Source organism: Babylonia areolata, chromosome 13, assembly GCF_041734735.1.
Source record: "Babylonia areolata isolate BAREFJ2019XMU chromosome 13, ASM4173473v1, whole genome shotgun sequence".
Taxonomy (NCBI): Eukaryota; Metazoa; Mollusca; class Gastropoda; order Neogastropoda; family Buccinidae; genus Babylonia; species Babylonia areolata.
In genome coordinates this window covers 38,269,415-38,283,566 of record NC_134888.1, presented here as the reverse complement: position 1 = coordinate 38,283,566, position 14,152 = coordinate 38,269,415, and the positions used below count along the sequence as shown (strand labels likewise).

At 41.3% G+C, this 14,152-nt stretch overlaps 1 protein-coding gene across 1 annotated transcript in view; it reads left to right on the top strand.

Annotated features, from left to right (window-relative positions):
• The window catches only part of LOC143288935 (uncharacterized), a 30,382-nt gene that overhangs the window by 2,196 nt on the left and 14,034 nt on the right, over positions 1-14,152 (top strand). Inside the window, exons 2-11 of the mRNA XM_076597617.1 lie at positions 1,698-1,876; positions 2,922-2,996; positions 4,029-4,201; positions 4,529-4,657; positions 5,583-5,812; positions 6,274-6,499; positions 7,112-7,209; positions 7,689-7,824; positions 12,126-12,293; positions 12,992-13,132. Of these exons, the coding sequence (XP_076453732.1) occupies positions 1,716-1,876; positions 2,922-2,996; positions 4,029-4,201; positions 4,529-4,657; positions 5,583-5,812; positions 6,274-6,499; positions 7,112-7,209; positions 7,689-7,824; positions 12,126-12,293; positions 12,992-13,132 (1,537 nt within the window). The 5' untranslated portion in view covers positions 1,698-1,715. The remainder of the gene's footprint in view (positions 1-1,697; positions 1,877-2,921; positions 2,997-4,028; positions 4,202-4,528; positions 4,658-5,582; positions 5,813-6,273; positions 6,500-7,111; positions 7,210-7,688; positions 7,825-12,125; positions 12,294-12,991; positions 13,133-14,152) is intronic.

The window sequence follows — 14,152 nt, the reverse complement described above, 5'->3', positions numbered from 1 at the left end:
TGTTTTGCTAAACCTTTCTTGTTTAGTTGTTATATGTTTTACTTATTTTTTAATTCATCATTAGTTGTATAATTTGTATATTACCCACTTTTCCTGTCAGTCTGAATCTGATGTGACCATTTTTCTTCTAGTTCTTTCACAGCCAATGTTGATAATTTTAGAAGAAATCTGCACAGCTGAACAAGAAAAAGTTAACAACAGCGACAACAAAAGAGAAACCGCCTATTCCCACAGCTGTAACATGACTCGTGAATCCAGCTGCTTTCTCTTATTGAATATATGATGTTGAATTAATAAGTCAGAGGGAGGAAGTTCTGGAGATAACCGGATGATTCATTTTCTTCCTTGGCATGGACTGGGTGTCTGACAAACATTATCATAATGTTCTGGAAAGTCATAACAGAAGTAGAAAATTACACTTGCACAGTGTTCCCTCAGAACTCTTTTTTATATGATAGTCTGAATGATCCCATGGCAAAACATCTGTGTTAAACATTAATGGATAATGCAATAGATATTTTGATCATGTCACTTGACAAATGGTATCTTACAATTGCATGTCTTCATGTTATCATTTCTTCATAATAATAATAATAATAATAATAAAGGATAATATGAAACATCCAGCAGCAGAAACATTGAAACAGTTCCTGGTTAGTAATTTTCATTATTTAAAAGAAACATTCACCCTGTGCTTTTACACACACAAACACGCACGCACATATGCACATCACACTTATTCTATAATCTATTTTGATTGAATAGGTTTAATAAAATTGAACTGCAGTTGTTAAAAAAAAAAACCACATGTAGAATTAATTTTATTCATATCTGCTGAAAAAAGAGACTAAGTGATCAATCCAGAATGGCAAGGACTGTTTTCATTTTCTAAAAGTATGAAGGATAAAATCACATAAAGTAATATAGCTACTCAGAGTCAGTATACTACAAGTAAATTGTCCTTATAAGTTAGTCTCATGACACCAGAGTATTGTGGGTCAAGGCCAGCAGTGTTGTTGTGTCCTTAAGTATCACTATCAGTAAAGGCAAATCAGCAACTGCTCTGTGCCTTAGTGCCTTGGCATTTAGCATTGAAGATTTACAAACAGGTTGTGACGGGAGGAAAGGCAGATTACTCTGTTGTACTTGTAACTTCTCTCACCTCTGACTCTAGTGCTCTTGCACAGTTGAATCTCTCAAGCTCTTCTGTTGCCCCCCACCCCCACCCCCCACACACACCCTTCTCCCTTCTTTCCCATTATTTTATATATGCTTTTGATTCTATCTAAGAAATGAGGTTGTAATGTCTTGTACTAGTTCATAGTTCTACTGAATGTGATTTTTTTTTCTAAAAATATTTTTAAATCACTTTTTTTTTAAATATATGAAGTTTGATTAACCATATACCCCATACACAAATACACCATAGAAGTGTAATGGAAGGAGTTCAAGGACTAATGGCTTCACCTCTTAAGTTAGATGTGGCAGTTACACAAGTTAGTGTACTGTATTATTAGATTGTATTTTTTGTAATTATCCTTTAACATCTATGTACTGTATTGCTTTGCTATTGGAAGACATTTTTGACAGGCATGCTGTGCGATTTTGTTGGCTGTTTGATATGTGTGCGTATGTTTTTCTTTTCTACTGAAAATGAAATCACTGTTATTAACTTGATTCCATGATGTTGGTTATAGAGCACGAGTTTCAGCACCATGTGGCCCATGCTGCTGGACCTCAGCCCTGACGAATGCAAGAGGATGTTGCGTCGTCTGGAGCTTGAGGCCTACAGCAGTGTGGTGTCCGCATTCCGTGCCCAGGGGGAATTGTCCAAGGACAAAAAGAAGCTTCTCCAGGAACTGCAGAATATGTTGAGGTGAGTGCTGCTATCAGATCTCGTCATGTATCTGTTAGACATGGTTGGGAGATTTTGTTAGGTCTATCATGATTGGTGAAGAAACGTTTGAAGGATTGTTTGGTCTTAACTTACGTATTATGGTAATCATCATTACATTTATTTGATTGATCACGAATAGTGAAGTGCGCTGAGAATCTCTCTTTTTTTTTTTTTTTATAGGAACATCATTTTTACACATTGAAGGAACATATCTCTTCATATTCAGAAAATATTTTTATAACTGTTTCAGCTTAATAACACTGGGTTATTCTGAAGTTTTTGTTTTTTTACATTCACTTCAGAAACATGCAGAGTGTATTATGATATATTTATGTGCATGATATTGATAATTCAAACAATTCTATTTAGTGTTTGAAAACTTTTTATTTGAAAATTGAAAAGCTAAGGGGACAGTCAGTAATATGAAATAGCATAAACATGTACATGTATACATGTGGGCAAACATGATATGATCATGCATGCACACAGACACTCGCTTACATGCACCATTCTACATGCAAGTGATTTTCTTCCATATGAAAATTGAAAAGGGTTGAAAGAACTGATTGCAAAAAGTTTGAAAACAGAAGACAAAGCATCAAAATATGACTTTAATCACACATACTTAACCGTGACCCAACTAGTGCAGACTCCGGCAGGGGTCTGACATTCCTGTCCTGTGCAAACTACTATCCGCCTATGCGGAGAAAATGAGAGAACTACGGCCGATAACCTCACGGAAGTAGGTAACGTCCCCTTTGTCCCCCTGGTTATCGCCCTCTTTTTCCGGCAGCCATCTCGACACCTGTACCTGTGCACTTCATACGGCTAAGTTTTTCGCATTTTCTACCTGTCTTTTGATTCTTTGGCGTTTCTGTTTTGTGTCTGATTATGTCTTCAAACAGGTCGCACAATTATGTAGCCCGATTGGGAGATCGGGCTAAAATTAAGGCACGATCGCAATCGATTCGCGATCAGTCAAGAAAATGTATCTTTCTTACATCATTATTGTTTCCTTTGGCAGCATTCCTTTAGAGAGGCATAGAGCTGAAGTACGTCGAGCCGTCAATGATGAGAGGTTGTCAACGCTTGCAGACCAGTAAGTTTTCTAAGATGATTTAAGTAAACTGTGAATGGTTTCTATCAGAAAATGCATGTTTCCAGATACCTACCAGTCAGTATGATTTGCGTCATTTTCATTACAGTTTGAATTCTTGTTAATGACATATAACTGTTAGATCTTTGTAATCTTTGAAAAATGCATCTTTTTATTTGAGATATCTAAATAAGGCACATTTTTGACTCACTTGTGTAAATAAAGTGAGTCTATGTTTTAACCCGGTGTTCGGTTGTCTCTGTGTGTGTGTGTGTCCGTGTGTCTGTGTGTCCATGGTAAACTTTAACATTGACATTTTCTCTGCAAATACTTTGTCAGTTGACACCAAATTTGGCATAAAAATAGGTAAAAATTCAGTTCTTTCCAGTCATCTTGTTTAAAACAATATTGCACCTCTGGGATGGGCACACACACACAAAAAAAGCCTAATTATATGCAAACTGCATTTACTGTTTGTTATATTTATATTTTTTGTATTCTCTAAACTTGGCACTTTGACCTCTTATTCTGACACAACAACTAGAGGAGTCATTATTATCATTTTTTGTTCAAACAGGAACTTCTTTTGGTAAGCATGGAATTTTTTTTTATATTTTGCAAACATTTTGGTGCAGATAGTAATAAAGGGAAATTACTCTGTAATTAATGCTAGGGGACTTAATTTATCACAAGTGAGTCTTGAAGGCCTTGCCTCTCTTGTGTTCTTTGTTTTAAAAAAATTGGTACTTTTCTGTCTTACTTTTTTCCATTACGGCAAGAAGGAAAGTGTTACTCGTTTGTAACATTTTTTTGGTGGGGGTTAAATATGGTAGACTGGTTGTGAGCTAGTTTTACGTTGACATAGTGTTGTAATTTCATTTTGAGACAATATTATATTTTAACATGATATAGACTAATAGACACTGTTGTTGCTGCTTTATTGTGATATTTGAATGTTACCTGTTGATTGTGATTTTTAAAGAAAAAAAGGGTAGATAGTATTGAGCAGACATATTGAGCATTATGTTCTTGCAGTAACAGTTCTTCAGAGACATCAGAGTGGTTAATTGAAGGACGACGGCTTATACCTCTGCTGCCTCGCCTTGTGCCTCAGACAGCATTCACTCAGACAGCTAACCAGGCTGCCAAAGAGGCAGCAGAGAAAAACTCTCACCTCATCAATCCAGCACTGACAGGAAACAAGGAGCGTAAGTGGACAGTGCTTGTTATATCTTCTGCCTTGCTGCAAGTTTAAACATTAGTCACTAGAATTCACACTGGAATTTTCCAGATTTTTTATTTATTTATTTATTTTTTATAACTATCAGACTGACTTTAGAAGTACTTGGGTGCTATTCCAGAATTTCTGGCTGTATAGGAAACAGAGCTGAAAAGTATGAGGCATGCTAATTGTTCAGTGAATTTTTGTGTGTTTTTTAATTTTTTTGGTTTTTGTTTTGGTTTTTAATTGAACCAACGAATGAGCCCTGTTATGTAGCAAGTGGCTGTTGTTCAGTCGTTGGTGTTTGGTGCAGTGGCCAATCAGACCAGTGTGCCATCAACAGCTGCTGTGATGGCTACAGCATCCGCCAAACCATCTCGTCCCACTAGTCCAACATCCAATGTGGTGGTCCTCCCCAGTGGAACCTCCATTCACATCAAGGGTGGGTATGATCTGCCTCATAAAGTGTAGGATTGGACTGTTGCCTTTATTGCTCAGTTTATTGTTTAAGTCCAAGGATACATGTCTGTTTTCCTTGGATACATGAATTAGAGGCAAAAATAAATACAACTTGTTTGCATGATTCTTGACCACATGTTTACACAGTTCTTTTGATTTTCATGTCAATTTCCTATTCTCCAGAGAGAAAAAACAAACACCACCACCACCGCTTTTGGTACAAATGCTATCACCACCCCATCAGGAGTTTTAGACCATTTGGAATTCTTTTAACGATCAACATAGTTGTCTCTTCAAGCTTGGAAAAAATAAAAAAGGGAGAGTGAACTGTACACATTGAGTGACATCTGCCAGATAGTGAATGCTTGCACTGTTTGATGGATAGCAGTATGACTAGAATTACAGAGTATGATTTGTGATTTGTCACTTAGGACAAATTTAGGCCATTCTTGTGCCTTTTTTTTTTTTTTTTTTTTTTTTTTTTTACCTACATAGCAGTTGTATGGCCACACACACAGGTGAGTCACTTCTGTGCAAGAAAAACAGGTATACAAATCAGTTTGGAAAAGAGTATCATAGCCTTGATATAATCCAGTTATGAACTCAAGTTTGTGAGGATGAATACTGAATCAGTCCATCACCTTGTTTGTCACTGGAAGGTCACAACCTTTACATGATCCTGATTGAGTGGTAAGCTTTGCACTTTCAATTGACTCTCTTCAAAGTTGAGCATGGCTTCTTTCAACAGTTGCAGGCATAAGATTGAACACCTGAATCAATAGAAAATGGTGGGCACAGGTAGTGTCAGTAAATTGAGCACAGATCAGGAACTATTTTGAGTGAATCGGTGTGACATTGCCTCAGTGTGGTGCGCAGGGTTCATTGTGTTCAGTGCCTTCATCTTTTAGGTGTCCTGAATCCTGATGAAGAAGAAGAAGCGCTGAACCGAAGACAGCGACGCAGCCTGTCCATTGAGAGTATGGGAGCAGCAACAGCCTCCACCCAGACCCAGACGGCCCGTGTCATCTACACCACTGCCTCCAGCACCCCTGGCAGTGCCTCTCCGGTGAAGATCACCATCAGCAAGAGTCCTCAGGGGCGGGCTATAGTTTCCCAGCCTGGTGGCCAGCCTCCAAAGGTAAATGCTGGAGTGTTGTTTGGGTGTGGAATGAGAATCTGCTTTAATTACACATACTTAACCGTGACCCACTAGTGCAGACTCTGGCAGGGTTCTGATTCCTGTCCTGTGCAAACTACTACCCACCTGTGCGGAGAAAACAAAAAGTTGGAGATGTGCAGTGTCAGTGTTTGTGTCTTTCAATATATTTATGCTGATAATTACTATGCAATGAATATTAATCACAATTTATCGAGAGAATATGTGAAGTGCTTTAAATGAACAACTTTTAAGCTATATAAATACATATGTATTCATTTTTAATGATATTGTGTGTGTGTGTGTTGTGTAAATCGTCTTTTGCTTGTGTGTTTGTTACCGCACCTGATGTAATTTCGCTTTACGATATGATAAAGAAATTCTATTCATATCTTATCAGTCGTTCATATGTAAAATAACCTCTGTCTTTTTGTGACGGGCAGGTAATTCTGGTCACCAGCTCCAACCAGTCGTCGGCCTCCACCATGTACCAGCGCTCTTTGTCCGTGCCTGTCATCCGTGCCTCCACCTCCACTTCCACCTCCCATAGTGGGGCCACCCGCACGTCCATCATCATTCCCGGCTCTCCAGGCATCGCCCACAGCTCCACCATGCCTGGGGTGGTCACCGTCACCACCAACTCTATCACCACCTCCTCCTCTGGCACTGGTAAGATCTGAGGACCAAGGTGGCTGGTACCTGACCAGAAGAATGTTGGTTTGGTTTGGATTGAGGGGGTTATCAGGTAACGGTGTGCAGAGCGACTTGGGACACGAGGTTGAGTGGGAAGGGAAGGAGATGGCATGGTGGTGTGCCTTTTTTTCTGATCAGTGGGTTTCACACTGGGCTGATGATTTAGATCCAGAGGTTTCTATGTTGGGGTTGATGTGTGTGTGTGTGCATTTGTGGATCACATATTCGTTTAATTGTAACAAGACAGTTTTTTTCTGTATTGTCCTTTAATTTTCTTTCCAGAAAAAAAAAAAAAAATGTTTTTGCTTGTGACATTTGAGAAATTAATCCAAAAAAAATATATTGTTAATACACCTGCCCATTTTGTGTGAAAATCCCTGGCAAATAGGATTTAATTATTTGCCAAATCCCTTGGCAAGCTAAGGGCTAATTGTGGTTTTGCACACGGATGATCTGCGCTCACATAATTGTGCAGATACACACACACACACACACACACACACGCAGACATGCACATATGCACACACAAAGAGCAGATTGTCATTCCAAATAAGGAACCAGTCCAGATAAGAAATGTCTTGTTTACAGCTACCATGCCCACCTCGGTGGTGGGAGGGTCTCCTAGTCCTTCCATCAACATTGGTAAACCCAGACCCAAAGTGGTAACACGACATCGCTTCCCACAGGTGAGAGGATATTTCAAGTCATTTCTTAGGACAGGAGAAACATTGAAAATACATTAACAATCTGGCAAACTTTTCACTTGCACATAATAGAAGAAAAATTGAAAGATTTTTTAAAACAGTTGTTCAGATATTTTGCTCATGCTTTTTACGGTGCATTGTAAAAACTAGCGGTGGATTAGCTTGAAAAACAGATTGTAGAAAAGCAAGTGATTGATAGACTTGTCAGTACGTCAGATGGCTTGAGTGTCAAAATGTGCAAAAAAGAAAAAAAAAGGAAACATCCCATGCATTGGTTGATTGCTCAGCTTCAGCCTGAATATTTCAGGTTAATAATCTTTTTGTTTGTTTGTTATATTCTATGACAAGTTTGTAATATTACTCTCTCTTGTTTTTTTCCATTGTAGGGTAGTTTCTTTCACAAAATTAAGCAGAAAAAATTAGCAGCAAGCAAGCCAGTAAGGGACGTTTTTATGTTGCAGCCCACCAAGCCCGGTGTGGTGATCCCTATGGGTCCTGGGGGCAGTCAGCCTGTCGCCCCTTCACCACAGAACCTGCACAACATCCATGTAAAGACTGTGGCCAAACCTCCACCCATCCACATCAAACAGGAGGGAGGTAAGCAAAACCCTGCTGGGAGAATAAGGCAGAGAGTGGAGAGAATAAACCAAGGAGGGGAGGGAAAAAGGACAGGAGGGGAGGGGAGAACTACAAGGAGGGGAGAGAAAAAGGACAGGAGGGGAGGGGAGAACTACAAGGAGGGGAAAAAAAAGGACTGGAGGGGAGGGGAGAACTACAAGGAGGGGAGGGGAAAAGGACAGGAGGGGAGAACTACAAGGAGGGGAGGGGAGAGAAAAAGGCAAGGAGGGGAGGATAAAACTACAAGGAGGGGAGAGAAAAAGGCAAGGAGGGGAGGATAAAACTACAAGGAGGGGAGAGAAAAAGACAAGCAGGGGAGGGGAAAACTGCAAGGAGGGGAAAGAAAAAGGACTGGAGGGGATGGGAAAACTACAAGGAGGGGAGGGAAAAAGGACAGGAGGGGAGGGGAAAACTGCAAGGAGGGGAAAGAAAAAGGACAGGAGGGGAGGGGAGAACTACAAGGAGGGGAGGGGAAAAGGACAGGAGGGGAGAACTACAAGGAGGGGAGGGAAAAAGGCAAGGAGGGGAAAGAAAAAGGACAGGAGGGGAGGGGAGAACTACAAGGAGGGGAGGGGAGGGAAAAAGGACAGGAGGGGAGGGGAAAACTACAAGGAGGGGAGGGAAAAAGGACAGGAGGGGAGGATAAAACAACAAGGAGGGGAGGGAAAAAGGACTGGAGGGGATGGGAAAACTACAAGGAGGGGAGGGAAAAAGGACAGGAGGGGATGGGAAAACTACAAGGAGGGGAGAGAAAAAGGAGGGGAGGGGAAAAGGACAGGAGGGGTGGGGAAAACTACAAGGAGGGGAAGGAAAAAGGACTGGAGGGGAGGGGAAAACTACAAGGAGGGGAGGGAAAAAGGACAGGAGGGGAGGGGAAAACAAGGAGGGGAGGGAAAAAGGACAGGAGGGGAGGGGAAAACTACAAGGAGGGGAGGGAAAAGGAGTGGGAGAGAAAAAGGACAGGAGGGGAGGGGAGAACTACAAGGAGGGGAGAGAAAAAGGACAGGAGGGGAGGGGGAAAACTACAAGGAGGGGAGAGAAAAAGGACAGGAGGGGAGGGGAGAACTACATGGAGGGGAGGGAAAAAGGCAAGGAGGGGAGGATAAAACTACAAGGAGGGAGAGAAAAAGGACAGGAGGGGAGGGGAGAACTACAAGGAGGGGAGATAAAAAGGCAAGGAGGGGCGGATAAAACTACAAGGAGGGGAGGGGAAAAGGACAGGAGGGGAGGGGAAAACTACAAGGAGGGGAGGGAAAAGGGACAGGAGGGGAGGGGAAAACTACAAGGAGGGGAGGGGAGGGAAAAAGGACAGGAGGGGAGGGGAAAACTACAAAGAGGGGAGGGAAAAAGGACAGGAGGGGAGGGGAAAACTACAAGGAGGGGAGAGAAAAAGGACAGGAGGGGAGGGGAAAACAAGGAGGGGATGGAAAAAGGACAGGAGGGGAGGGGAAAACTACAAGGAGGGGAGGGAAAAGGGACAGGGGGGGAGGGAGGGGAGGGAAAAAGGACAGGAGGGGTGGGGAAAAGGCAAGGAGGGGAGAGAAACAAAAGAAAACTTTTGGGCTTTCAGTAAGTTTTCTCTCTTGTCCCAGGGATTTTTTTTTTTTATGGAAAAGTCACTTCCCAGCACTTTAGAGCTGTCTCAGTTGTGCAAACAGCTACTTTTATTTTTTTCCTTTTCTCCCAGTTGTATGTATGACATACAAGACTCAGTTGTGTATTATACACCTATTCTTGTATATACATATTCACAAACTTGCAGACATTTGACTTTAAGTCATAGTTATTTTGTCTTAAAAAAAAAAAAAATCTGAAAGGAAAGCTTTCAGAGGGTTAACTTTTCTTTCCATTTAAGTTTTACTGAAATGAGATGAGAACATAAAAGTTTGTTGATCCAGCATGGTGCTTTAGCCTGTTGCCTGCCTTGGGACATGAGACTCCATCCCTTTTTGTTGCACTGTTGTACGCCTACAGGATGTAACTCTCACGTCCACATTGCATCAGCAATTCACAGTTGATAGTTGAAGTGAAATGACCAACTCTGTTTTTCCCTGTCTTATAGAATGTTTGAAGATTGTTTACATCCCATGGACATGTACGGTATGTACTGGATGACTGATAGGTATTGGAAAATTCTGCAGTCACTTGCAGACTTGGTTGGTCAAAATTGTGTTGTCTAGCAGAGATCGATCATGGCTTATTTTTAGGTTTACAGCCTTAAAGTGGCTCAGCAGATACATAAAGATATGGACAGTGGAGAAGAAAACCTGTGCAGTGGTGAGGGTGGTGTTTCAGGTACAGATTTGGCGCATGATGACAACAGTCACAACTCAATTCATGACACAAAGTGAAAGTAACAGTGATGTAGATTTCGTGCCCAGACTGGTCAGTCTGTATCCATCCAGCACGCCAGGAGTAAAGTAGCAGTGAATATGAACCAGTTGTCACTGTCACTCTACATGTGTAGCTTGAAAGGGAAAGGGTGTGAGGACGGTGGTAACGCAAGCTGGCTACCGGCTGGGGGAGAGGGAGGGCATTACCTGTTGGCTGGGTGCCAACACACATCTGGATGGTTGCTATTTTAAACACTGTTGTAATACTGGGCCCCAGGCACCCAATGAAAAAAACATTGACTGGAAATCCTGTAATTGATTGTGAGGCACAGAATTTTCAACCACTTGATTTCAAGAAAATCCTTTGACTCGGATTTAACCCTCAAAGTGCTGGATATAATAAAACATACCTACAGAAATCATGCTTTAATACAAAGGGATAGTTTGCCTCCGCTACCTGTGCTCTGATTTGGGGCATTTGTATGCTTATCAGTAAGAATAAATAGGTAAACCTATACATTTTTGGAAAGTAGAGTGAGTGAAGAATCAGATAAAAGTAAGAAAAAGGCTGTATCTTGTATGTAGTTGGAGATATTCCACAGGATATAACCAACAAATTTTGTGCACTTTGTTTCCAAAAACGTCAACCATAATGTTTATAGGTATTTTCACATCTTTTACAGTCAGAATCTCAAAATTGGCATTAAACAGTAAAAAAAATGTTTTGGCTGCAGAATCATGATATGAATATAATTGAAACAATGAAATTATAAGCATTGTGTTCTTTGTTTGAGACACACCCACCAACGCCATGCGCGCGCACATCTACAATACATCATGCAATCACAGGCAGAAACAGAAATAAATGTTTTCTTTTAGCTCATGTTGCTTTCAAAAGCAGCAAGAATGCTTTAAATCAAAATAATATCCAGTTTTCTAGCTTGATTTGGTCAAGAGTTTGCAATAAATCCATGCCTAACCCCCCCCACACCCCCCCAACCCCCCCCACCCCCAGTTTTTGTGGCTGGAGACACAAAACTGAATGAACAACAAGTAAGTCAGCATGCCCAAGTGTCTAAATAACAAAGCCGTTTCCACCAGAATCCCTGTCAGCAAATGAATCATCACTGGCGACAAGGTCACGCATTTCCTGATCTTTGTCAACTTCAGTGTCACTCATTGTTTACAAAAATTACGGAGATTTGGACTTGTAAACTCGGTCAGAGTTTGTGCAAACACAAGCAGGGAGGCAGTAACAGCAGAACGAGGCAGTTTTATGAAGGGTACCAAGTACAGCTGAAATGATTTCGGACCTTATGTAAACAGAGCCACGATCATGGTCCATCGCACTTCACAGGGAAAGCCATGATCGTGGCTCGTGGCTCATCGCGCTCTCAAAGCAACAATAACAGTTTATCAATGGAATTATAATTTTATTGCCTTCTTAAAGTACAATGTATGAGCATTTTTTCAATGGAATTATTATAATTTTATCGCCGCCTTAAAGCAGCCATCATGCAACAGTTCAAGGATACATCTTTGTATTTGAGGAAGTAGTGGACAAATTTTTTTTTCACTAAGGTGGAAACCCTGAGTTTTTCCTCTGCACACAGGAATGACAGCATTGTTAAAATGTTTGGTAGGCAGTGGGTTGAAATGGAATGAAATGCGATGGGGATACTTTCCATTCAGTTATTAACATGCTCATGTAAACTTATAAGCTTAACGGCTAATAGTTATACAGTTTCTTGTTTGTCAACATAGCATTGTGAAAATTTGTATGCATATAGATGTACATGCACACTCAACATGCTCTTGCATGCACGCACACATGCATGCGCGTGCACTCTCTCTCTCTCGCACACACACACACACACACACACACTCACACATGCCACCAAATGTCTGTATAATTTGATTTTGAGCTTTGAGGGGATTTGATCGCAGGTATGAAAATCATCACCCAGACAGGAGCCAGCAAGATCCTGCCCAAACCAGCCCATTTGTCTGGTTCCCCTGGTACCCCTGTGGTTGTGGTAAACGCTGGCCCATCTGCCTCTGGAGGGGGCAACACCACCGTTACCATGGTGCCCAAAACTGTGGGCAGCTTCACCAGTAAGTTAGTTTTAATGTGTGTGTGTGCGTTTGGAGGGTGTGTGTGTGTGTGTGTGTGTGTGTGTGAGAGTTAGATGAAGACTGTGTGCATGCAGATGATTTCTGGGATTGACGACATACTTTTGGGATGTTTGCACAAATAGACCTATGGACTTGCTGTATTTTGCTTTCCTTTACTACCTCATACAGTCTTCCCTTTGCCTTGTTATTAGTCACTATTCAGATTATTCAGTTTCAAATGAGAGAGCAGAACTCATGGTCATATTATTGTGAACACTTTTATATTGAGCAGCAAAAGCATACAAATGAAAACACGGAAAAAGAGGAAGCTAGTCAGGGATACAGAGGGGAGGTAACCTACTTCCAGGTTATTAGCCGTAGCTACTTTTGTTTTCTCTGCATAGGCGGATAGTAGTTTGCACGGGAAGGAATCAGACTCCCTGCTGGAGTCTGCTTTAGTGGGCCACAGTAAGTATGTTAGATAAAAGTAATTTTAGGAAAAAAAATTTTTTTGACTGCTGAACTTTTTGGTTGCTGCTGGTGATAATCATTTTTCAAGAAAGTTTTATAGAACATCACATGTAATGCCATTGCATGTCATTTCCTTGCTTAAAATCAAGATACAAACAAGCCATGCTTTTTGTACCCTGTTGAAGAGGGCTTTGTGTTGAGCTGGTGAACTGTGATGGGTTTTGCAGCCAGCACGGGCAGCAAAGTGCTGAACATCTCTGCACCGGGAGGGCGTGTTATCGCCACCACCAAAGCTCCCAACGTGGTCACCGTTAACCCCAAAACACTGCAGCTCACTGCCGTCAAGTCTGCTGCTGGGGGCACCACAGGTGAGATTAAAGAACTCCATGAAGGGAATGGTTTGAGTTCTAAGATCTGTTGGCTGACCGTCAGTATGAAACTAAGAGAAGGAGCATCTGTGCGAGTGTCTCATTGCTTCAGTTGGTTGAGCCCTGATATATCTCAAAATGAGTTTGAATCACATATGCCCAATATAAAAGTTAGCATTTTCACTGTCTGTCTTAATATACTGTTGTTCTGGTGGTATTGGTGTGGTGTTAAGTCCCCTTTTCCCATTTTCCTAGGATGGGTTTCCCCAAAAGGCATGTCACATGAGGTGCTGGTTGAGGTTAACACTGAATGGAACTAGCAAGCATGTGTGTGTGTGCAAAATGAGATACGAAGGAGGAGAATGAATGAGTTGAAAGGATGGGATGGAGTTTGGAGGCTAATTCGTGGAGTGATCTTTTTTGGACATTTTTTTGTCCCTTGCTTATTTAATAACACACAACCCCCCTCCCACACACACACACACCCCTCATTCATCCTCATGTTTCCAGTTGATTGTATTTTCCCCTTCCAGTTCTTTCATCATGTTTCCAGCTGATTGTATTTCCCCTTCCAGTTCTTTCATCATGTTTCCAGCTGATTGTATTTCCCCTTCCAGCTGATTGTATTTTCCCTTCCAGCTGATTGTATTTTCCCCTTCCAGCTCTTTCATCATGTTTCCAGCTGATTGTATTTTCCCTTCCAGCTGATTGTATTTTCCCTTCCAACTCTTTCATCCTCATGTTTCTAGCTGATTGTATTTTCCCTTCCAGCTCTTTCATCATGTTTCCAGCTGATTGTATTTTCCCTTCCAGCTCTTTCATCATGTTTCCAGCTGATTGTATTTTCCCTTCCAGCTCTTTCATCATGTTTCCAACTGATTGTATTTTCCCTTCCAGCTGATTGTATTTTCCCTTCCAGCTCTTTCATCATGTTTCCAGCTGATTGTATTTTCCCCTTCCAGCTGATTGTATTTTCCCTTCCAGCTCTTTCATCCTCATGTTTCCAGCTGATTGTATTTC